Source organism: Danio aesculapii, chromosome 15 (genome assembly GCF_903798145.1).
Source record: "Danio aesculapii chromosome 15, fDanAes4.1, whole genome shotgun sequence".
In the NCBI taxonomy this organism is placed as follows: Eukaryota; Metazoa; Chordata; class Actinopteri; order Cypriniformes; family Danionidae; genus Danio; species Danio aesculapii.
The window spans coordinates 11,938,148-11,961,196 of NC_079449.1; the positions used below are offsets into that span (position 1 = coordinate 11,938,148).

At 36.6% G+C, this 23,049-nt stretch overlaps 1 protein-coding gene across 1 annotated transcript in view; it reads right to left on the reverse strand.

Annotated features, from left to right (window-relative positions):
• Positions 1-4,283: 4,283 nt before the first annotated feature.
• kirrel3l (kirre like nephrin family adhesion molecule 3, like) overlaps positions 4,284-23,049 on the reverse strand; it is a 75,976-nt gene continuing 57,210 nt past the window's right edge. Inside the window, exons 5-15 of the mRNA XM_056473765.1 lie at positions 21,202-21,352; positions 20,712-20,817; positions 20,361-20,509; positions 19,542-19,669; positions 17,414-17,540; positions 16,756-16,856; positions 13,999-14,197; positions 10,030-10,137; positions 9,712-9,821; positions 7,689-7,778; positions 4,284-6,377 (exon numbers count right to left, since the gene is read on the reverse strand). Of these exons, the coding sequence (XP_056329740.1) occupies positions 5,880-6,377; positions 7,689-7,778; positions 9,712-9,821; positions 10,030-10,137; positions 13,999-14,197; positions 16,756-16,856; positions 17,414-17,540; positions 19,542-19,669; positions 20,361-20,509; positions 20,712-20,817; positions 21,202-21,352 (1,767 nt within the window). The 3' untranslated portion in view covers positions 4,284-5,879. The remainder of the gene's footprint in view (positions 6,378-7,688; positions 7,779-9,711; positions 9,822-10,029; positions 10,138-13,998; positions 14,198-16,755; positions 16,857-17,413; positions 17,541-19,541; positions 19,670-20,360; positions 20,510-20,711; positions 20,818-21,201; positions 21,353-23,049) is intronic.

A 23,049-nucleotide genomic window follows, 5' to 3' on the forward strand; every position in this document is an offset into this window, starting at 1 on the left:
GGGATCAATTTTGTTAAAGTGATTTCTACACTATGCTATTTTCCAAAAAAAAAAAAAAAAAAACGACAAAAAACAGACAAAAAAATAGTCAAATGTTCCTGTTATACTTACAATACCTCGAAACACAGTTGTGATTTACTGTTAATTTAGTGTGGGATTTTTCTTTAGTGCTGTTTTATTTTTTTTATTTTATTGTTTTGTTGCCTGTTAGTTCTGTTGTAAAATGCAAATGATCATGTTAATCATCATCCTACTGGTTCCTGATGCGGGCGAGTAGAAAGCACATTGAATGAAATTGGTGCCATAAACTGAGTTTTTTTCTGTTTTTTTTTTTTTTTTTTTTTTTTTTTTTTGAGGTTTTTTTTTTTTTTTTTCGCCACAGCGGAATGAACCGCCAACTTATTCAGCATATGTTTTACACAGTGGATGCCCTTCCAGCCACAACCTAGTCCTGGGAAACACCCATACACTCTCACATTCGCACACGCACTCACACACTGCGACCAATTTAGTTAATTCTCTATACACAAAAATGCCAACAGGCCCAAGGCGAGTGCTAACCACTGAGCCACCGTGCCACCTTTCTTCAGGTTAATTTCAGTAGGCTATAATTTAATTCCCACAAAATTGTCAATATTAAATCATAAATGAACAATTTCTGTATGAACCATCATCATTGCTGCCTTTAACAATGTTTTTTTTTTTCCCTACAGAGTAAAAAAAATCCTGGTTGCTCTAATGAAAAAATGTAACCGGAACAAATCATAAATCGTCTCTTTTCAATACGACCGAAAATCCACGGCATGACTTTGTTACTGATGTGAATGTGCTTAGTTTTGACCTTGCACCAATTAAAAAGCTTGTGGTTTAATTAAGCATTACACTGCATTGCAACAGTTGTTTTAAACGTTTGGCAGAGAATTGAACTTAGGCTAATTACATGCCAGATTTGACCTTGTGTGAGTTTTAGATTGTTCAACCTTTCAGATCATCTCCAATCGATGCATAAGAACACTTGCACTTGAGCATATTGTGCATTAATACAGTATCTAGGCAACAAGTGTTCACCAATTAATAGGGCAATATAGCTTAATATAGTAATATTAAATCCATGAAAGAGACATGCATTAGTTCAATCAGACTTTCAATTTTCTACTTTCCTTACGTTATTGTTTATTAAAGTACTCCTGATGCATTGTTCTTTATTTTAATACATAATGAAAATAATAGATTGCTTGATGTTTCAACATAATATTATTGTTTTATATAATATTAATACATAATATTGTTGCACAATATGTAGCCTACGGTAATATGTTAATGTTTACTAAGGATATGAGTTTTGAGTGTTCTAGGTTTAGGTATAAATCCTGTTGAAATTAATATGTTAATTCTAATAAAATTCATATTAATATTTATAATACCACCTCACTATACCCACGTTTTAAACACTTGACTGATTGTTTACAGTTTAACTTATTGCCATAATTCACGCAAAGCGTCAAGCAGCGGAAGAACGTGAATAGTTCCCGGGTCGTTTGATTGGTGTGATTCATCTTAGCTCGTGAATATTCAAATATATGCAAATGAAGCAAAACCGTTGGGTTTTCTGATGAGTGTGGCACATCAGGTAAGGAGCAATAATTTTAGCAAATATACTTTGTTGTCGTTTGTGTTTAATGCATTGAATTTCGTGTTTTTTAATAGAGATCTCAAATATATACTGATTTTACTTTCAAAAAGTTGCAGAGGAAGAACATGGATAGTTTCCTGGTCGTTTGATTAGTGTGATTCGTCTTAGGTCACGAAAATTCAAATATATGCAAATGAAGCAAAACCGTTGGGTTTTCTGATGAGTGTGGCAAGTCGTAAGGAGTAAACATTTTAAAGAATGTACATTGCTGTGATTTTCTTAATAGTAATCTCAAAATATACTGATTTTACTGTCAATACGTTGCTAATTTGACGTCGAGAGCAGCTAGGCGCAGTGGGTAGCACGTTCGCCTTACAGCAAGAAGGTTGCTGGTTCGAGCCTCGGCTGGGTCAGTTGGCATTACTGTTTGGCGTTTGTATGTTCTCCCCATGTTGGCTTGGATTTCCTCTGGGTGCTCCGGTTTCCCCCACGAGTCCAAAGACATGGGGTAAAGGTAAATTGGGTAGGCTAAATTGTCCGTAGTGTTTGTGTGTGAATGAGTGTGTATGGATGTATTCCAGTGATGAGTTGCAGCTGGAAGGGTAAAACATATGCTGGATAAGTTGGCGGTTCATTCGGCTGTGGCGACCCCATATTAATAAAGGGACTAAGCCGAAAATAAATAAATAAATGAATGAGAGCAGCTATGGCGCAAGTTGATCAAAGAGAATTTTGAAGTTGTGTGAAAAGAATTATGTAGAAAATATTAATGGATGTTTAAAATAATATAATGTTTTTTGTACTGTATATAAAATAAGCACTGATTATTTTAAGGTCATTCAAAGTAACGTTAATAAAATTGAAAATCAACCAATGTTAGACTATTTCTGCGATTCTTCTTTGCCTTATATCACTACAGTATTTGTGGGCAGTAGGCCTATGTATGCACTTAATGGTTGGATTTACGACTTTCCATTTTATGTTATGTGCATATTGTGTAATATCATAAGAGACCACTCTATAATTCCCAGTGTCTTTGTATTTAATTTGATTATGTTTTTTTGAGAAATATATTTGTTTTGTTCTAAAATGATCCGAGAACATTTCTTCCAAATTACATATTGTAATTTCGAGGATTTCTTTTTCAGATAATGAAAAGGAAATCACAATAACAATTTATTTATTAAAATTTCAATTTCCTAACAGTCCTGAAATTTGTTGTCTAAAAATAGTATAAACATCTGAAAACAGATATTTTTTGTGATTTAGATTTTTTTATGTGAAAAAAAATAAATTACAAAAATAAAATAATGCTTTAAATGACTATTTTTATCTTAAATTCATAATGCATCTTCACATTAATTGTTAGAAGAAGCATTTACATTACTCACCATCAGGTGATTTCAAACTAGGGCTGCATGATATAGGAAAAATGTATATATATATATTATATTTTATATCATAATAATATATTGCAATATTTTATTTTCTGTGATAAATATTGCGATATTTGACAGTTTTCTGGGGAGTCTAACAGTATTCAGGAACTGAAATTGAATAATCACATTGCAGAAAATTTGTCTCGTTTTTAGTCCAAATATTAAAACATGCTAAGGTCAAGTAAAAATATTGGTTTCTTTTGAACAAAAAGAAATAAGGCAAAATGTTTCCATAAAACAAGAAACATTATCTGCCAGTAAAATAATCTTGTTTTCACTTTAAAATGAAGATATTCGTACTAGAAATAAGGCAAAAATTATAAGTACGATTTTATTTATTTGTTCAACATAAATTGTATATAAATTCTGTATAAATACAGTCATTAAATACAATTCTGTAGCTCCTGGTCACCTATAATCCAGATTCAGCATTGCATATCTTGCAATGTGACTATTGCAGATGCGCACATTGCTATATCAATGCTGAAATGATATATTGTGCAGCCCTATTTCAAACATCAATGTATTTTGTTCCTCTGTTGAACACAAAAGAAGATAGTTTAAAGAATGTTGGAAACCAGCAGCCATTGACTACCATTGTAGAAACAAAACAATATGATATTTCAATCAATGTTTAAAATATCTTTTGTGTTCAACAGAAGAAATAAACTCAAACTTGCTTGAAACAAGTGGATGGAGAGTAAATGATGACAGAATTGTCCTTTAACCATGTTCTGGCAGTTATAGTATAGTAGTATGCAAGAGATGATGGTAACATCTGATGGAAACATGACCCCGAATTTACCAGAGTAGCCATCAGTTGGTTTGTTTAATGCTGAGTACGTGTTTATGTCTTCAACACTCCCCGTGGCGAAGCTCGGTGTGACATGATGAAATCTGAGAGACTGGGTGACATGACAAGATAATGTTGTCACACAACACCCGCTCCGTCAGCGCAATATTTGGTTGCGTTTGGAGAAACGGCCTGTGCCTGCGATGTTTGATACGCAGACAGCAGGAGGCTTGGGAATCTCATCCGTCTTTATTAAAAAGCCTGCTGTCGCCGCGGGAATAAAAGAATCAACATAGGCATCACTGCTAATTTATGTATTCATCAACTCGACAGCCCCGGTATTGTTTGTCCTCATTCCCTCATGACATTTGACGAGACCCAGTGATGTGTGCCAAACTCACTCCAGTCACAGCCCGTATTATTTGAAATGATTTTATTTAAATATAAATATGTGTACAAAGTTACAAGCAACATTTCTTTAGCAAATAAAATGATCCGAACACAATCTTAAAAAGAAACGGAAGAGAAAGTCAATTAGTTGCGGAACGCCCTTTCCAAAACTGATACGTACTGTTAAGTAACATGGGGTAAAAACCGTCGTGAATCAAATCAAGTCAACTCAAAGATATAGATATATGCATTTTATAATATAAAGGTACTTTACAATAGAGCAGCTTATAAGCTGTACATTAAGGCTTATATAAAATATAAAAATAAAGACAAGCAATGTTTTGTTTCACCTATCTTACAGTTCGTTTTTGACAATTTTTGATCTTTCCAAATGGAGCCGAACATTCAGGCTCAAAGGAAAATGGCAGTATGAAAACCTCGAATGCAGGCTTCCAAGATCCAAGTGACAAAGGGGGGTGCAGTAAGCGATTTCTCACACAAGGAACAAACAGATGAGAAGAAATGCTGAATACGTTCACGTACACACATCATCTGCATGCAACAGACAGGAGTGAAATTTCCCAACGATTTATACAGTCATTGAAGTGGCTCTAAGTGGATATGGACAGTACTGCATTTCACTTGCTATTTCGTTTTCTGCGGTTCTTCATCTATGTAAACATGTTGGTGCTACCTGACGGCGACATGACGGTCACCTAGGCACACACTCTGCATTAAATAACATACAGTGGTCACGTAAGGAACATTACAAGCATGTTACTGCACACCTCAAGGCCGTGTGGTCGTTTAGACTTGACTTAAGAAACTGTGGTCCCGGAATGGCCTCTACTCTGAATTCTGCAACAAATTCTGGAGAGTAGCGCTTAATGAGACCGCACCTCTAAATTTGCTTCTTTGGGGATTGGCCAATTGTGGTTCCATCAAACAGACAGAAATACATTTTTATGGATTTTGTCCATTTCTCTTGTCTTACCGAAGCATTCCAGTTTCCTGCACTGGTCCATTGAGGCATATAAATACTCTCTCGAGAGTGCAATAGCAGTGCAGAATGCAGACAGAGCTTACGAAGGAATACCTTCGGGTTCCTTCTTATGCTCTCCTGCTTTTGTGGATTGAACTTTGAGCCACTTTGTGTAGGCAAGACCTTTTTGTCATTGACACACAAATGTGCTTACAATTCCGTCAGCATGCCAACAAACACATATATGTATTTTTTTTGTCATTTTTTTTAAGTAATTTTGATTGTGTCAGCGTAGTGTCATGAGCTCGTCCCCATTTACAAAGGTTAGTCCATGAGGGCACTTTCCTTCTCCAAAGTCTAGACACTGGAGACTTCACGGAAATGCAGTGCAACAGAGATGAATTGGTGGACGTTTCTCCTAAAGTTCAGTAAAATCACTAGCTTGAAGGGAACTTCCAAGCTCTAGTGGCACATCAATTCTCCGTCCGATCCCACATTCACTTCGAGACCGCAATAAAGCTTTTGCGCCTTTTTGAATCTCAGTTTAAAAAGTTTGCTTAATCCCTCCTGAACCACATTCAGAAGTATGGTCCTTGTGACGCTTGATCATGCCAGACCCTCAGCAGGTCTTTAAGGGAGCCATCACACGTGAGTCTGCATGCGTTGTTGTGAAGGCCGTCCGTAGTCAGACTGCTGCGACGACACCTGTGAGGACGCATATGAGAACCGGGAGGAGCTGGACACCTTGCTGGCTTGGTCTGAATGCTCATATCCGTCAACCTTCTCGTAGGAAGCAGGTTTAACGTAGCTTGTGAATGCTCGGCCATAGGTGGCAGGCAAATAGGTTGAACCTGAATATACGGTTTCCTGGGGATAGGCGGTGGGAGTTTGCGGTTGTTGCTGGGGTTGTTGCGGCTGCTGTTGCTCATAGGTGGTGCGGTTGGCAGGGGTAGTGGCGTAACGCTGGGAGAAGTCATAAATCCGAGGTTGAGTGGAGTGTTGTCCGTATATGGGGCTCGGCGAGGGAAGCTGAGTGGGAGTGTAGACTGGCCGAGCGTTATTGGCGTACTCAGAGAAGCCAGTTCTCGTGATGTGCCGGTCCTCATGAGCTCGAACATTGTAGTAACCGTTTGTAGGGTCCTTAGGGTAAAAGAGAATGCATTGTGTGAGTTGACGTATGTTGATATTCGGTAATTTAATATATCGTGATAATGAACATACACAATGTTGATATCGTGGGCACTTCAAAATACTGTGAATAATTAGTCATTATTTAAACAAATAGAGTGCTTTTTATGAATCGTCGGATTGTATTATTTCAGTGGTTGTTCTTCACAGCACCAAATGATAATAGGCGATTTGATAATTGTGTTTAACTCTGTACAGTGAGCCTCCATTTCTTAACATCAGTCAACTTAATTAAAGTCAATGTAATGACGACTACAAAGGCATTTGTTAATCTTAGATGATGTTAATTCCTTAGTTAATGTCTAGTAGTGCATTTAAAACAATTATTATTATATTACTTTATTTCTTTAACATATAGCTTATAATACGGCTGTTTCGCATGGTGGTTTTTAATGCATTAACTAACGTTTACTAATGAGTCTTTAGTGTTGCCTAGGGCCGCACAATATGTTGTTTGAGAATCGATATCGCAATGTGTGCATCTGCAATAGTCACATCGCAGGATATGCAATGTTGAGTTAGGATTAAAGTTGATCAGAATCCAAAAGTCAAAACACATGAGAGATTTGTGAAGACACTGCAGAATTGAACCACTATAGAGTCAAAGTCTGAAATGTTTGTGTTTTTATGGCATTTGTGAGCATTTTAAGAGTTTGAAGCATTTTAAGAGAACATAAAGAGCAAAAAGAGTATAATAAAGATCTGGTGAAATTGTATTTATATCTCAATATGTATTGCAAGGAAAATAAAATATCGTAATGTCACATTTTTCCAATATCGCGCAGCCCTATTACCTAATGTACTTTATCATCCATTTGCAATATAATTAGTTAAAATTATTACTTTTTCTGAACATGTACATACAATAAAGCAATACACTAAGTATTTTTTATTTTTTTTTTTTATACCTGTTAAAGTAATCTTTTTCTTACTTTAGGTCAATATCGTGAAAATACCGTATACCAAGATAAAAGCTTCCACAATTAATCGCAATGAAAAAACTTGAAACCAGCATAATCCTATTGATGAGATTATTTGCAAAATTTTGTACAGATTAAAAAGCATGCACATTATTTTAGTCAGCTGCTAAGTAGAATGCAAAAGTTGACATAATTGTTGGTTTTCTTGAACATGATCCAGGCTTGTGGTGTAATACAAATAGGTTTTCAGCAAGTTAGAGTTATTAAGTACAATAGTTTCCTCAAAGCTCTGAAAACAACCTTTTGCTTTTATCAGATTAAGCCTCCGAGTGAAATGTAATACCTTGATATCTGATCTCTCATCATCCTCCTCCTCCAGCAGGTCGCTGTGCTCTGTGCGAGACGTTCCTGGAGATTCACTGCTGTTAGGAGCCTGAGAAAAGTACAGAGATTTGGGTTACAGACTACTCTGTGTGAGTATAGCCCCTTTAATGTCATGCAATAATGATTGATATGGTCTCTAACTCCTTGTCTTTTGTGAACAAATGATTAGGGATGCACCAATATGTATTTTTTGACCAATAACTATTTGGTTTCAGAGGCAGATAGCCGATATATTAATATAAATTTATATATTTTCACCAGAATAAACAACAAAAATCAGTCCAAGGCACTCAAAAAATGTGGAAAAAATATTAAAAAGCCTTGTTATTGACATGGCTATTCCTTAAAACGGTGTCTACGCTTGGCAAACAACTGCCTTACCCTGGGTACCCTGATGAAGGCAGTTGTTTGCCGAAATGCCTTACTCAAAGAGCACCGACACATTATTATTTAAGCTACCCCTGAGCACTTTTTTGTTTGATTTTGGATATATTTTTTCAAATATATATATTTTTCTGCATGATTGTAAAAAAAAAGCCCAAACAAATAGCAAATAACTGATTTTATTTTAAAACCTTAACTTCAGAAAAGTTTGAACTGACCTCTGAACTTTATTAACTATTCTTTTTTATGGCCATATATGTATATGTACATATCTTTCGTATATATGAATAAAATCTACTGCCTGGCCAATACGCACACACACATATATATATATACAGTTGAAGTCAGAATTATTAGTGCCCGTGAATTATTAGACCCTCTGTTTATCTTTTTCCCCAGTTTTCTGTTTACTAAGGGAAGATATTTTTCAACACATTTCTAAACATAATAGTTTTTATAACTCATTTCTAATAACTGATTTATTTTATCTTTGTTATGATGACAGTAAATAATATTTGACAAGATATTTTCACTACAGTTTTATACAGCTTAAAGTGACATTTAAAGGCTTAACTTGGTTAATTAGGTTACCTAGGCAGGTTAGGGTAATTAGGCACGTTATTGTATAACGATGGTTTGTTCTGTAGACTATCGAAAAAAAATTGAGCTTAAAGGGGCTAATAATTTTGACCTTAAAATGTTATTTAAAAAATTAAAAACAGCTTTTAATCTAGCCGAAATAAAACAAATAAGACTTCCTCCAGAAGAAAAAATATTATAGGAACTACTATGAAAATTTCCTTGCTCTTTTAAACATCATTTGGGAAATATTTAAAAAAGGGGAAAAAAAAAATCAAAGGGGGGCTAATAATTCTGACTTCAACTGTATATATGCAGCCAAGTCACTATACATTAACGGAGGTGGGCTGCAAGCATGTCTAGTGGTTCAAACATCTGAAATAATACTTAAAGGCTTAAAGATGAATCAGACTAATTTTGTTATCGGACCAATAACATTACAATGGCATTCATAGGCCGTTATCGATATGGCGGTCGATATATTGTGCATCCCTACAAATTATCAATATAAAGCATCTTTTACTTCTAACTGATGCCACTAAGGCCTCACATTTTTTGTAGTCCTTATAGATCAAATCAAATACAACTTTTGTTTTCTTGTATGCCTTAGAAATATGTCACTGTTTCCAGCAAGCAATATTTTTTGTGCTGTAAAGAAGTCTAAACATGGCTTGGCTAAAACAAGGCTACATTGGGGCTGTCATTGAAAATCTAATAGATATCTAAGAATAGCGCAGTCAAATACTCAGTAATGAGTGACTGCACATGTGAAGTCTGTCTAATCTGTGTATTTGAACACTAGTCTAATTTGGGGTTATTCTATTAAATTTTCACTGACAGCCCAAATTTAGCCTTGTTTTAGCTGAGCCATCTATGTTTAGACATCCATTAAACACAATTGCTTTTCTCACGTTTTTCCTGTAGCACAGCACCTTTTTATGAAAGAAAAATAACGTACAAGCTATTTCTACCATTCTAATCATTCTAAGCATTTCCGAAATGTTTCGAGAGTGACTTACCATGGGTTCCTTGACATCCTCCTCATCGTCGTTTCCTCTTGCTGCGTTGTGGTCGCTGTGCACGATTTGTACGCGGATGTCGCTCTTAGACAGGCGTGTGCCCTTTTTGCCTGGGTGAGGAAATAGCGCAGTGTATAGAGATTAATGAGGTGAACGGTGGGAAGATTTCCAGAGAGGTGAAAAGGTCAACACTGCTCCAGGCAATGAGGTGGCCCCATAATTAACCTCTGTCTAGTTAGTTGCTTTGATTTCTACTGTATCATGTTTTTTTGAGGAGAGAATAAGAACTCTCAGATAACATCTGACCTTTGGCCTCACCTTTAGCATTGTGGCGGCAGCAGATGGAAACCAGGGTAATGACACAAACGATGAACACACAGCCTCCGCCCACCGATGCTCCAATGATGATCAGCAAGGGGAGGGCTTCTGCAAGGGAAACAGGGAACGTGACTAAGCTGGATTGAATCTATTCAGCTGCAGTGCATTCAGAAAATGCAAGTACAAGCTGAATATGTTTTCTTACACTATTACACATTGTAAATCTATTAATAATTGAACAGTTTTCCGTATTTCGTGATTCATGGGTACTTTTGAAATCTTGATGAGACCTTGATCTTTCCTCCAATAACTTGTTGGAAAAAGTGACTTTTATTGATGTTTTTCATAATTTGAAGTGATATATTATCTGTTTTGGTGTTAGTACTGCACACAATATTTTGTTTTAACGTCAATATCACAATGTGATCATTCACAATAGTCACATCGCAGGTCATGCAATGTTAAGAGGGTATTATAATTCAGCATTTGCATGTGTTTTTGATGCCTGTGATTGTAAAATGATTTTTAAAACATTCAGGTATAAGAAATTGTACCATTTGCGACCTTAACTCTTATTAATTATTATTGAATTATTTTTTTGTGGGGTCTTAAATAGTCTTAAATCTACTGAAATGTTGTGTCATAAGTCTTAAATCTTGTTTTAACAGGTCTTAATTTTCCTTTGTTCATGTATAGCTACCCAATCTGGCTATTAACACCAAAACAATCGCCAACAATTCATCTCAATAAAACGTTAAAAGTTTTATTTAAAAATGGCATTTAATTACTTTCCTTACAGTAACATTTGCTTAAAAGTTCTCTATTTATTTACTGCTGAGGATACTGACCTGACCTACATTTATTATTACTGAAGTATTATTATTGTAGACTGAAGTAATTGACAGCTATGTTTTGTTCCATTGTTGGTAAGGGTTAAAGGAATTGTGAATGGATATAATTAAAAATTAAAAAAAAAATATTCAAACTAAATTATTATTATTGTATTATTAAATGTATTAAATTGTAATCAGTTTTGATAGATAGAAAATATATATCTTTTTTTTTTTTTCAAATAAGAGATATGAAGTCATATGGAGACATTGAATATCGCAATGTTAGAATAAAAAATATCGCAATGTTAGAATTTTCCAATATTGTGCAGCCCTAATCGGTGTTGTAAATAACCATGCCAAAGCCTGGTAATAAACTGCCAGTACTTTTTTTTTATTCTATATTATTTCTTTAAATAAATTACTTTAAACCACTAAAATTTTATTTAAAACCACTTTGTCAACTTTTTATGTTTGGATATTCAACTCTGAAGTTTAACAGACCAGACATTAAGGTCCCATAATGCCATTCATAATCATAAATAAGCGTAAAACAGCATCACAAAATACCAAAACTGTTAATTGACTGACATTGTCGGGATCCATACATAATAATCACATAATTCTTTCTATTATATCAATCACAATGCTGTTTCTCTTATACAGTATCATTTACAAAATATTTCTTGGCCATTTCTTAGTATATGTCCAGAACCATAATTTATTTATTGCATTGTGACTTTGCATTATAAGTACATTTGAAATACAACAATAATATAATTTTCAATAATTTCAGTATTTTGTGCAGTGTGCTCATAAAAACATCAATACAAATAACGTTAGTTTTCTTTTTAACTTTTAACTTTAGCACACAAATACAACCCAGACATGTTCTTCACTTTTTTTTTCTTCTGTGCTTGTCAAGTGCGTTTTACAAAAAGCTTTTTTCAAGCTACATCCGAACTCAAAAGCAACATACAGAAATTCATCTAGTGTGATCCACAGTGGCATCGCAGGACCCGGCTATTGTCTCTAATCTCTGGTGGAAGAGGGGTAACCAGGCCTGACATGCAGCGAGGCAGCCGACAGTAATCTAATTAGAGATTCCAGGAGATAGCACTGTCTGCCTCTCCAGAGACTTGGCTCTGCTGCCTTGATGCAAATTGCTGGCGAAGACCTTATTTTTGGTGTCTCCCAGTACAAAGGCTCAAGCCGTCTACCACGCTCTTAGTCTTATTTAAGCAAATTTAAGCTGGTGAGCCGTGCATACATAATAAAACGCCCAGCGAAGCGTCACATACCCATGCCGTACATTAGTTCTCGATTTAATTCGTTCAGGCTCAAAATCTATATCTTCGTTATGGAACGAATGTATTCATTAAGTGCACCATCTCCTGATTAAATGATATTGATTGGGTGGTGTATAATTAAGATAAGCGCAGGGTTGCAGGGTGTTTTGAAATGCCATTCTTGCATAGAGCTGACTCAAACCGGATTACAGTTCATCGTGACTAATCTTAGATAAAAGGCACCGACTCTGAGGTGGACAAAACCTACAACTTACTGTCAGTGTAAAGTCATCCATCCTTCAGTGATTAAACTTATGGTGTCAAAAAGAGCTCGGCCCAGAGCCAAATGTAGAGCTTGTGCTACTTTTCTCACTTTACTTTCTGTCAGATGTTTCTCACCCCTTCATTTTCACTCTCCAGACCCAACATTCCCCCAAACACTGATCTGAACTACCAGTCAAAGGTATGGATACAGTTGACTGAATTTGTTTCTAACAAGACAATTTTGATTTATGGGTTTATTTGGTGGGTATGGGTATTTTTATTATTCTTTTTAATTTTTACACTATTTTTTAATAAATGACCAAACTCATTACTGATTTCAGTTCAGTGTAGTTTAAAACATATCAATTTAGTTTGATTGTTGATTGCTACATTATTTCCATAATTCGTTGTCTATAATTTGTGAACATGGATCACAAAACCAGTCATAATTTGAAATTTTTGAGATTTATACATGTAAAAAAAGTGCAATAAATTAGCTTTTCATTGACATATAGCTTGTTAGGATAAGACAACATTTGGCCTAGATCAGAGGTGGGCAATTAATTTTTTGCAAGAGGGCACATTAGACTCAGGGGTGGTTTTAGAGGGCCAGACCAATACTTTAATTTGTTTCCAAAAAAAAATGAAAAAATTCAGTGAAACTATTCAATAAACATTCATAAATCTTTAAAGTATATATAATAAAATCTATTTTACACAAAAAGTATTTTAAAGACCAGCATCACAATATTAACTTCATATAAATGACACAGGGTTGTTTGTTTGCTTCACCTTAGTGAATTTTATTTATTTATTAGTTCATTCATTTGTTCATTTATTTAGTTATATTTTTATGTTCAGTGAGAGAATTCTAACCTGTGTTGGGCTGAACAAATGCACTGAAGTTAGGTTGAATCTGAGGTGGTTATGTGATGTAATGATCATCACTGATAGAGGATCTGTATCTGGATTTGTTAAATGATCAATCTGGGGTAATTAGTCTTCCTTTATTACTATGTATTCCATACAAAGTGTGAAGCTGCCCGGTTGCTTCCTGTCACATGACTCGTGGTTTGCTCGCGGAACTCTGAAATGTTCCGAACTGGTGGCACCTGGAAAACTTGAGCATGACATACCGCTTGTGTATCCCTTCCTATTTGCATGCTGAACATGCGTGTCTCCATTTGAAATAACTATATGTGAAAGTCCCCTTTTGTGGACTCGCAATGTCAGGCCTGCGCATTGCAAGGCCCTGTTTGCGGTTGAATTTAAATTATATAAATACTTCATGCGGGCTGATCAAAGAAGTCCAGCGGGCCACAAAATGCCCAAGTCTGGCCTAGATTGAACTATTTGAATATCTGAAACCGTAGGTTTGAATATCTGAAACCGTAGGGTTTAAAAAAAATTAAATATTAAGCCAACGCAACCAATATACCAATGCAAAGAATATACCAATGCAACATATGCCTGGTTTTATGGTCCAGGGTCACATTTGAAAATTAATCACTACAACCAAAGGTGGAATGATGGCAGATTAATGAAAGGATGTTTTCTGTAGAATTATTCAGCAATAAGACCCATACCTTGCTCTTCAAGAGTGACCAGCGCTGTGCCTGTTCCAAAGCGGTTCCATGCAGTGCAGTTGTATCGAAGCTGGAAATCTTGGGCCAGAGTCTCAGAGAGGATTAGCGAGGAGAGGACCCCTTGGTCACTGTTTACTGTCTGGACTGAAAAACGACCTGAAGAGCCAGATGACAACATCATGTCCCCAAATGTCCATACCTGCAGAGGAAGACAACACAGTTTTATTCTCACACTTTACGCAAGCATGGAATGGAAATAGCAACCTATTTTATTGATTACATCATGAAAATGTACGAGAGATTGATGTCACACGGACAGTTCAGAATTGCAAAAGACAAATGTTTATTTCTTATTTATAACATTCCCCCTTTAAATCATTCAAAATACAACCAGGAATATGTCAGTTTTGATTCCAGGTTGACTTGAAACCTTTTTAGAAATGCGAGTCTAGCTGCAGCACAACTTGAAATAGCATTTTGAGCGTAACGGAATTAATGACATGTAAAGACGTTTCACCCCAGCAGTAGACGTTCAGTGTCTTAAAAACACTGTCAGATATTAGAATTTGTCTTGTTCTCTTTTTACGCTGTCATGTTGAGTTGCTTTACCAACAGTGTTGTGCCTCGGCTTGTGGAAAAGAGCTTTGTGGAAAACTGCGCGGAGAAGACAAGCAGCTCCTGTCTAGCAGCAGGTCAGTCTGAGATCTCAAAGCTACTCGAGAGAGAAAGAACAAGCTATTGATGCTTTATTTCACCTTTCTGGCAAAAAAAAGGTCAAATAGCATGTCTAAGTACTCCCTCAACTGGCCTGAGGTGAAGAAATAACAGCCAATAACACTGTCCTAACTATTCAGTTCAATTCATCTTTATTTCTATAGCACTTTTACAATGTAGATTGTGTTAAAGCAGCTTCACATAGAAGTTCTATTAAATTGCAATTGAAACTGTGTCAGTCCAGTTTTAAGAGTTGAAGTTTAGTTTAGTTCAGTTCAGCGTGGTTTAATTTTTACTGCTGGAAGTCCAAACACTAAAGAGCAAATCCATCGATGTGCAGCTATGCACAACAAGATTCAAGCAACTTCACCAGATGTGACACAAGAGAAAAATTTATATAACAAAGCCATTCAGAAGTGCAGAATAATGCACTGCACTCCCAAGGTAAGGTTTCTAATGTAATTAATACATATTTATACCTCATTAACTATTAAAAGTACTTGCTAAGTGACTGATATTTGTTGACTGAGTCGCAGTTCTAACATTTCTTTTCAAACTATTTGCTAGTTATTTTATTTTCAAGATCTGAGGTAAACTGTTTGCTTTCAGTATGGTTGAAATGTCAATTAAAATGGGATTCAAACTTGCATTAGTAGAATTTAACACTGAATAAAGCAAATTCAGCACTTGAGCTGATCATTGTCATAGTAGTTTGTGCTGTTGTTCCAACACTTTGGTTTCAACACTAAGGATTTTTTCTACTGGCCCGATCGGAACAGTGGTTCAGATTTTTACTTGCCCTGCCAAAATTAAAAAGAAGTTAATAGCTATTTCTTAGCCATATATTTTAAATAATGTGTAATAATCCAAACATAATTGTATACATACACTTTTATTTAGCATTACTTTTTTTTAAATACAACTGGCAATTAAAAGAATTATATATATATATATATTTATATATATATATACACTGTGATATAGCCTGGTTCATTAGTTCATTGGATCGCATTGCATTCTTACTACAATCGATCCACTTCACAGTTCGTTTCAATTGAGCCAAGACTAGGATCAATTGATTTGGCATAGATTCAAGCACGATTGTGGGATTCACATATGCCAAACGAACTGCACTAACTGGGCAAACAGGTCAGGTTCCGAAACAAATGTCTAGGTCGCAGTCAAATTCAACTAAACCCCATTGGGCCAGTAATGATCCTGTCTACTGTCCCGAGTGTCTCCCACACAGGGCCCGGGCCATTAGGTGGTCCATATTGTCGAGCTCTGGAATCTGTTTCTAAAATGAAAATTTCTACATGACGCGATACTATGACGCGACACAAGCTATCTTTTCCATGTTAAAAAGAGTTTTTTCTTTTAACACGGATAAGATAGCTTATGTCACGTCATAGCATCACATCATGTGTAGTTAGGACATAATGTAACACTGTGAATCCATACCTGTCACAGTTTCTAGGATCAAGTTTTATTTATTTATTTATTTCTGATTCCTTCACATCATTGCTCTCAGTTACCATTGCCTCCATCTGTCTCGGTGCATCTCTACATTTCCCCTTCCCCTCACTGTCTCTCCAACTTAGACCCTAATTATCCACTGAAAGGCCTTCCCACGTACGACTGGGTCACCGCAGGTCAGTGGTGCTGTGCGCTAATTGCTCGCTGTTGGAAGAGAGCCTAGGGGGCCAGAGGTCTTCTTTGCAGACCCTGGCATTAGTGCAGTTCGCCTCTGCACGCTTGAGGGTGGAAGAGGTGCGATATAGGTTCAGCCCTCTCATCGAGCCATCTCTAATAGGGAAACGGGGCAGTGTAACTCTATGTGTGTGTGGGTGTCAGATATGGAAAGCCAGGAACAGGAGCATGGAAAGAAGCGATGTTGAAGGGAGCTTGAGCGTGTGATGTGCACACACAGAAAGCACCTGCTCTAGGGAAAGCCTCACAAACAAGCTTGTCAGGAATAACAGTGAATGTCAGATAGCTAGCAAACACGCACACATATACTGAAATAGGAGAAAGTATACTTACAATCTTGTCAGGAGGAGGGCTGCTGCCCACCAGACACTCCAGCTTGCCCTTGGAATGCTTGATGGCCTGCTGTGTGGCCTCAGCTGTGATGATGGGAGGGCCTGAAGTGTTTGTGTGTGAGAGAGAGGAACAGAGATGAAGAGAAATCATACTGACTAAATGTGATAATGATAGCAAGGAAGGCAATGCATGAGCCATCTGTATAAATATGAAGCTAATCGGTTAAGGAAGCAATTCATGAATTATTAATACAAAAAATACTAGGGTGAGTTCACCCCAAAATGTAAATTTTGCCATCATTTATTCAGCATTTTGTTCTTCTGTTGAACACAAAAGAAGTTATTTTGGAAAGTGCTGGTAGTTGGCACCCATTGGCCTCCATAGTATTCGTTTTTCTTCAATAGAAGTTGATGGGTGCTTTAAAATATATTCCTTTGTCTTCAACAGAAGAAATAAACGCATAAAGTTTTAAAAAACCTTGTGAGGAGAGGAAATGATTAGGTCGTTTTTGGGTGAAGTAACTCTTTAGATTGCTTTTGTTCCAATCCAAACCCCACTTATTTACCTCAAAACCCAATATGCATGGTTAGGAATTGAACCATATTATGGGGAAAAGAAAATTTGAAAGAAATTCAAGTACAATGGCGACATTTCTTACCATTGACAGTTAGAGTTACGTCTCTCTCAGCCACACCAATCCGAGGCACAATGGCTTTGCATGTGTATGTCCCAGTGTCATCTTGTGTAACTGCCTTCAGCTGCAGAGTGTTACTATTGCTGAGGACCTGTTGAATAAAACAGACAAGAGCCTGGTCAGACACTTCTAATATAAACATCAGGTTAAAACCTACAACAAACCACATCAATAATTTATACCAACATATTACAACATAAAGAGCAAGCATTTTTTGTTTAAAAGAGGTCTAATAGATGTCTAAACATGGATGTCTTGGCTAAAACATGGCTAAATTTGGGCTGCATTGGTTACTAGTCTATAATAGTCAACATTTGAAGTGGATCAAATAAGTTTTTAAAAATTTTCCAAGACAAGAATTGGTGTTGATGACTAATAAAAGGTTTTAATCCACTTCAAATGTTGACTACTGTAGTTTTGGTCTAATAGATTTAGATAGACAGCCCAAATTAAGCTCTTTTTATAGCCTAGCCATCTATTTTACGACGTCTATTAAACATACAGTAACACATAATTGCTTGATGGGTATGCGTTTTCTATAAAATGTCTGTCAATGCCTGTCAATATGTGTTTGTATTATTATTAATATTATTATTATTATTATTATTATTATTATTTCAGTTCAAGTCTTATCTTTCTAGCAAGTTGTGGAATGAAAATCATTACAGCACATCAATTATTCCACAGGATGAAGATTGAAGATTGTGTAGACACATTTTTTTTTATTGTTTCCAGACAAATCAAGCCGTGGCCCTCAGAGATGGCTGTAACCATTAGCACCAGTCATCTGTTTCCTTGCTTGTAGCTTACACAAGAGAAAGACCAATGCCACCAATACCAAGGGGAAAGCATTGACTTCGCCTGTAATTTTGTCTGCAGCAATCTTAATTACTGTCTAAAGCGCTCCAGCCTGGGTCCTCTGAGTCAACCCACTTCTCTAATTAAACCTACGACAATGGCAATGCAAAAAATTTTCCGGAGTGTGAGCAGATACTTGTGCTCCTTCGCCTCTGGTGCACTGGTACACACGCCGCGGTCACTTGTTAGAAGCCATTGATCATTAAGAGCACCCTCTTCCTCTTCCCATCCTTTTCCTCTCGATGCCGGCAAACTGTGATTAATCCGTTTAGCACTCGCCTCGATTTTTCATTCGCCAGCACTCATCGAATTAGCCAATTAATCCATATCTTGTGGCGATGAAGTAAACGCTCTACTTGTGGATCAGATCGGCCCATACTCAGGAAGGCCAGAGATGTAGTCATGGCGAAATTAACTGATTGCCTCATCGAAACCTTCTGGCTTTTCAGCCTTCCCTCTCTCTGTTTTGCTTCCTCTCTCACTTTTTGTTTGCTTTCTCAGGCTCTTTATGAAATCTGATTAAGCAGCTTCAGAGAAACACTTACAGCAGAATAGGCTGATGCATTTCACACATCTACTGGAGCTAAACTTTCATTTTAGGCTAGCAATCACTTGATCCATTTGCCAAAGTCCTGTAAATGTGCCGTAAACCGAAATGCCATCCATTAACCATCCAACTCTGAGCAGAAAATCACGTTATTTTTCCTTTACAGACAAGGGTTAAAGGGATGGTTCACCCCAAAATGAAAATTTACACACTATTTACTCACCCTCGAGTGGTTCCAATCCTTTATGCGTTTTTTTTCTTCTGTTAAAACACTGAAGAAGTATTTTTAAGAAAGATGACCATTGACTTCCATAGTAGGAAAAACAGTAGAAGTCAATGGTTGCAGGGTTTCAACCTTCTTCAGAATGTCTCCTTTTGTGTTTAACGAAATAAAGAAACTCATAAAGGTTGGTAAATGTTGACAGAATGTTTATTTTTGAGCGAATTATCCCTTTAAATTGGGATTTTCGAAATGAGGGAAATTCATTGTTTATTCTGATGTAGACAAAACATGACATAAATATTAATGTACTGAAATTGCTAATGAAACCAGATTGACAGTGGATTCCATAGCCTATTACAGCCAAACAGATATCTAAAAACTCCTAAAATCATTCAAGCAGGATTGCAGTGGCGGAACAGATGGTGTGCCATTTTTAGGAAGAAAAAGAGAAGAGGTCATTGTACCACATTGGAGCCTTGTTTGGTCCAGGCCAGAGTGAGGGGAGGGTTGCCAGTCCATGAGCAAGTGAAAGCAGCATCCATCCCAATGTCCACTATCTGCGGTTTTGGTTCTGTGAGCAATCTCGGACCAACTGCAAACGAAAGATAAAGATTATCATTGTGTTCTAGAACATTTTGTTACAGTGTGTCTTTGCGTGCACAAAACAAAAATGAAGCCCATTACAATGTGCTCCTATTCCGCATTATTAAATGAAATATGCTAGAATACAAGTAGGAACTGAAAATCATTCCACGGAGTGATTGTGGGAGCTAGTTTTAGAAGGAAAAATATGTTATTGTGTATTGTTTACTTCAAAAGTGTATATGAAAATGTATTATGCAATGCCTTGGTTAAAATATGTAGGAAGTTAATTATACCTGCTGTTGTACTGAATGAAAATATTGTTTAATATATTTTTATAGTGAATTCTAAAGCAGAAGAAGAAAAATTATGAGTTACAAACACTCTAAACAAAAAAAAAGAACAACGGTGGGTTATTTCAAACCAAATTTGGGTAAAATATGCACAAAACATGCTACTGATTTATTTTTAATTACATTTATAGCCCAAATTAAACCCAATTTTGGTCAATTTTAACAAATTTTTAGTTGACATAACACATCATTTTTAGGTATTTTGTCTTCAATGCTATGAACAATAAAACTAATTTTTAAAAAAATTAAATAATTGTAATTTATTTCATTTACTCTCAAGGAGAAAGGGCCAAAACACAGATTGAAAGTTTTTAACCAATGTTATGACCAAAACCAATAAGTACTTACATTGTACATCCACCAAGGTGCTGACATTAGTACTTCCCACTGAGTTAGACACCTCGCAGGACACTGGGTCTGTGAAATAAGAGTGGTCTGCGGTCACCTCCAGGCTGTCACCGTTAGCTTCAGAGATAGGAATCCCACCTTTGGACCATCTTTTTTGAAAGAAGAAAATGTATTAGATTCACTAGGTATGATGCTGCTGCTTATAATAACTATTACTAACACCAAACATGTGCACAAAGCATTGGATCTGTAATTTATATCCAATTTGGGATTTGCCCTCAAATTTAAATCTGACCGAGTAGATAATCTGGGATTATGTATTGAATCTGTTGTGATATTAAATGTGCTTACCTGTAACCTGTGATCTCAGGGTTGGCAGACGCGGAGCAGATGAACAACACTTTTGCTCCCTCCATCACCGTCTGAGGCTGAACAGACAGAGTCACAGACGGAGGATCTGGAAGGAAACATGCCGGATTAGATTCAATGCAGCAATAGAGGCTTTATAAATCCTTCCCAATGACTTTACTGCCAAGCTCCAGGTGTGTAAATCTAAGTCACAATCCCTTTTTTAATAACCCTTCCCCTGTCCAATTACACATCTTTTTTAGCACAAAAAATGGGGTATATATAGCCAGTTGCACAGTTCCTTGCAAACATATTAAACCCTTTATTGAATCACTAATCTTGCACTGAAACATCATCCTCCGTGATATATTGAATGTCATATATAACATGATATAAATAAAATCAACATTTGATGTAGATCAAAATGGGATTGTGGAACTCCAAAATTTTACACAGCATTAGGCTTTTTCAATAACATAAAGAATCTACTCACGCTGAACATTGATGGTAACTGAAGTTTGGCGACCTGCTGGGGCAGCAGGGTTTAAGACCCTGCACGTGTAGGTACGTCCAGAATCGCTGTCCTCAGGCACCATGGGCAGCATACTAACAGCTGTTTCTCTCTTTCCATCCTCCATCAGACTCTGAAAAGACAGCGATACGGTGTTAAACCAGTTAAAAATTGAGACCGTATCAGTGCTGATGGAACAAAACGCTGTAGCTCTCTAAAAATAGCAACTCTCAATGAAATGTTCTGAAAATAATCTCATAGACAGCTTTTAAAGTCCACGTAAAGCGGGAGTAGCTGAGAGTTTTATTTCAGTATGTTGACATTCTTCCAACTCAATCTGAAAATTGAGTATTGGGTGTGGCTTTCTTTTTGCACATAATTCCCTAGTATCAAACTAACGGCATGGTTAAGAATATTGTGGCTGAAGCCGTCAAACCAAAGTCCCTTTCAAGGAAAGCCAGTTCATTCTGTGGCCACCCAGCAGGTACACAACATCATAAGATGTTAATATTAGGTGAAATTTACGCCATGATGTCAGGTGACCAAAATTCAATGTCTAGCCAGCGTCTAAGGACAACGTTATTTTGACGTTTAATAATGACGTAAAATTATGTTGATATTTGGTTAATTTTAGGTTGTGTTGGAAAGTGACCAAAATCCAATGTCTGATAGATGTCATAGTAGTAACGTCCACACAACGTCAAGATGTAATGTGATTAGATGTTGATATTTGGTTGGATGTTGGACATTGATGTCCACCTGGCATTGGGTTCTGACGTCAACCGGATTTTCATTTGCAAACAAAATCCAAGGTCCCCACGATGTTGGGGTACAACGTCAATATGACATCATGTTGACGTCCTGTGCCTACAGGGCATATTTGCAATGCCCTCAGGCAGTGCATGCAGTCTAATCTCAATCAATGGGGGTATCCTGAAATCTCGAAAGCTGCTCGCTGAACTTTCAATTAAATTGCATATTTTTAATCAACAACAAAATCTGAATCTGCCACAATGTTCTTGTTGCTTATATCAGAATTATGTCTAAAACACTTAATTGTCAGTTTGCTCCAGCTACTGTTCAAAGGCAAGACACCAATCTCCTTTATGGCTTTCACTAAACTACAGGGCTTGCTCGAAGGAGGCTGCATTTCATTCCAATTTTTTTATGTCCTTCACTCGCTAACTTCCCTTCATCTTGTTCACTCGGATGTACATCATTGATTACGTCACGTAAGCATCCACTAGTGGCAGAACATCTGAATGTGTTTAAATGGACTGCCCTAATCCCTCCTAATACACTGTTGTGGTGTAACAATTGCGTGGAATTCTAGGACACATAGGTGCTGGAGTAGACATATGAAGCCGACTTGCTTCCTCGGTCAAAATCGAGGGGTCGAGGGTATGTCCATGGTGTTGGGGATTCACCCAAGAGAACAAGTTAAGGGAAGTACGTGTCTAAAAGTGGACTGGAACCCCAGACAAGCAAATATGTACATCCTCCTCTACACATAAAACTGCATGACATTAAAGACTGGAGATTGGCTATTTTGAATGGAAGGCGGGACTGTGAGCACACTTTTCCCTATTCATAGTAATGAATATTATAGTATAGTAGTAGTATGACTAGTAGTAGTAGTGAACCGTCTTTGTATATCTATAGACTGTGGTCAAACTGACATCAACAATGAAGGACCGCCACTCCCAAGGCTGAAGCAAATGGTCAGACTTTGATTGGAAATGACCAAAACAAGCATTATTTTTTCAGTATATTAACTTGCAGAGATAAATTGTTCACCTAAACAAAATGAATATACCCTCCAAATGATTT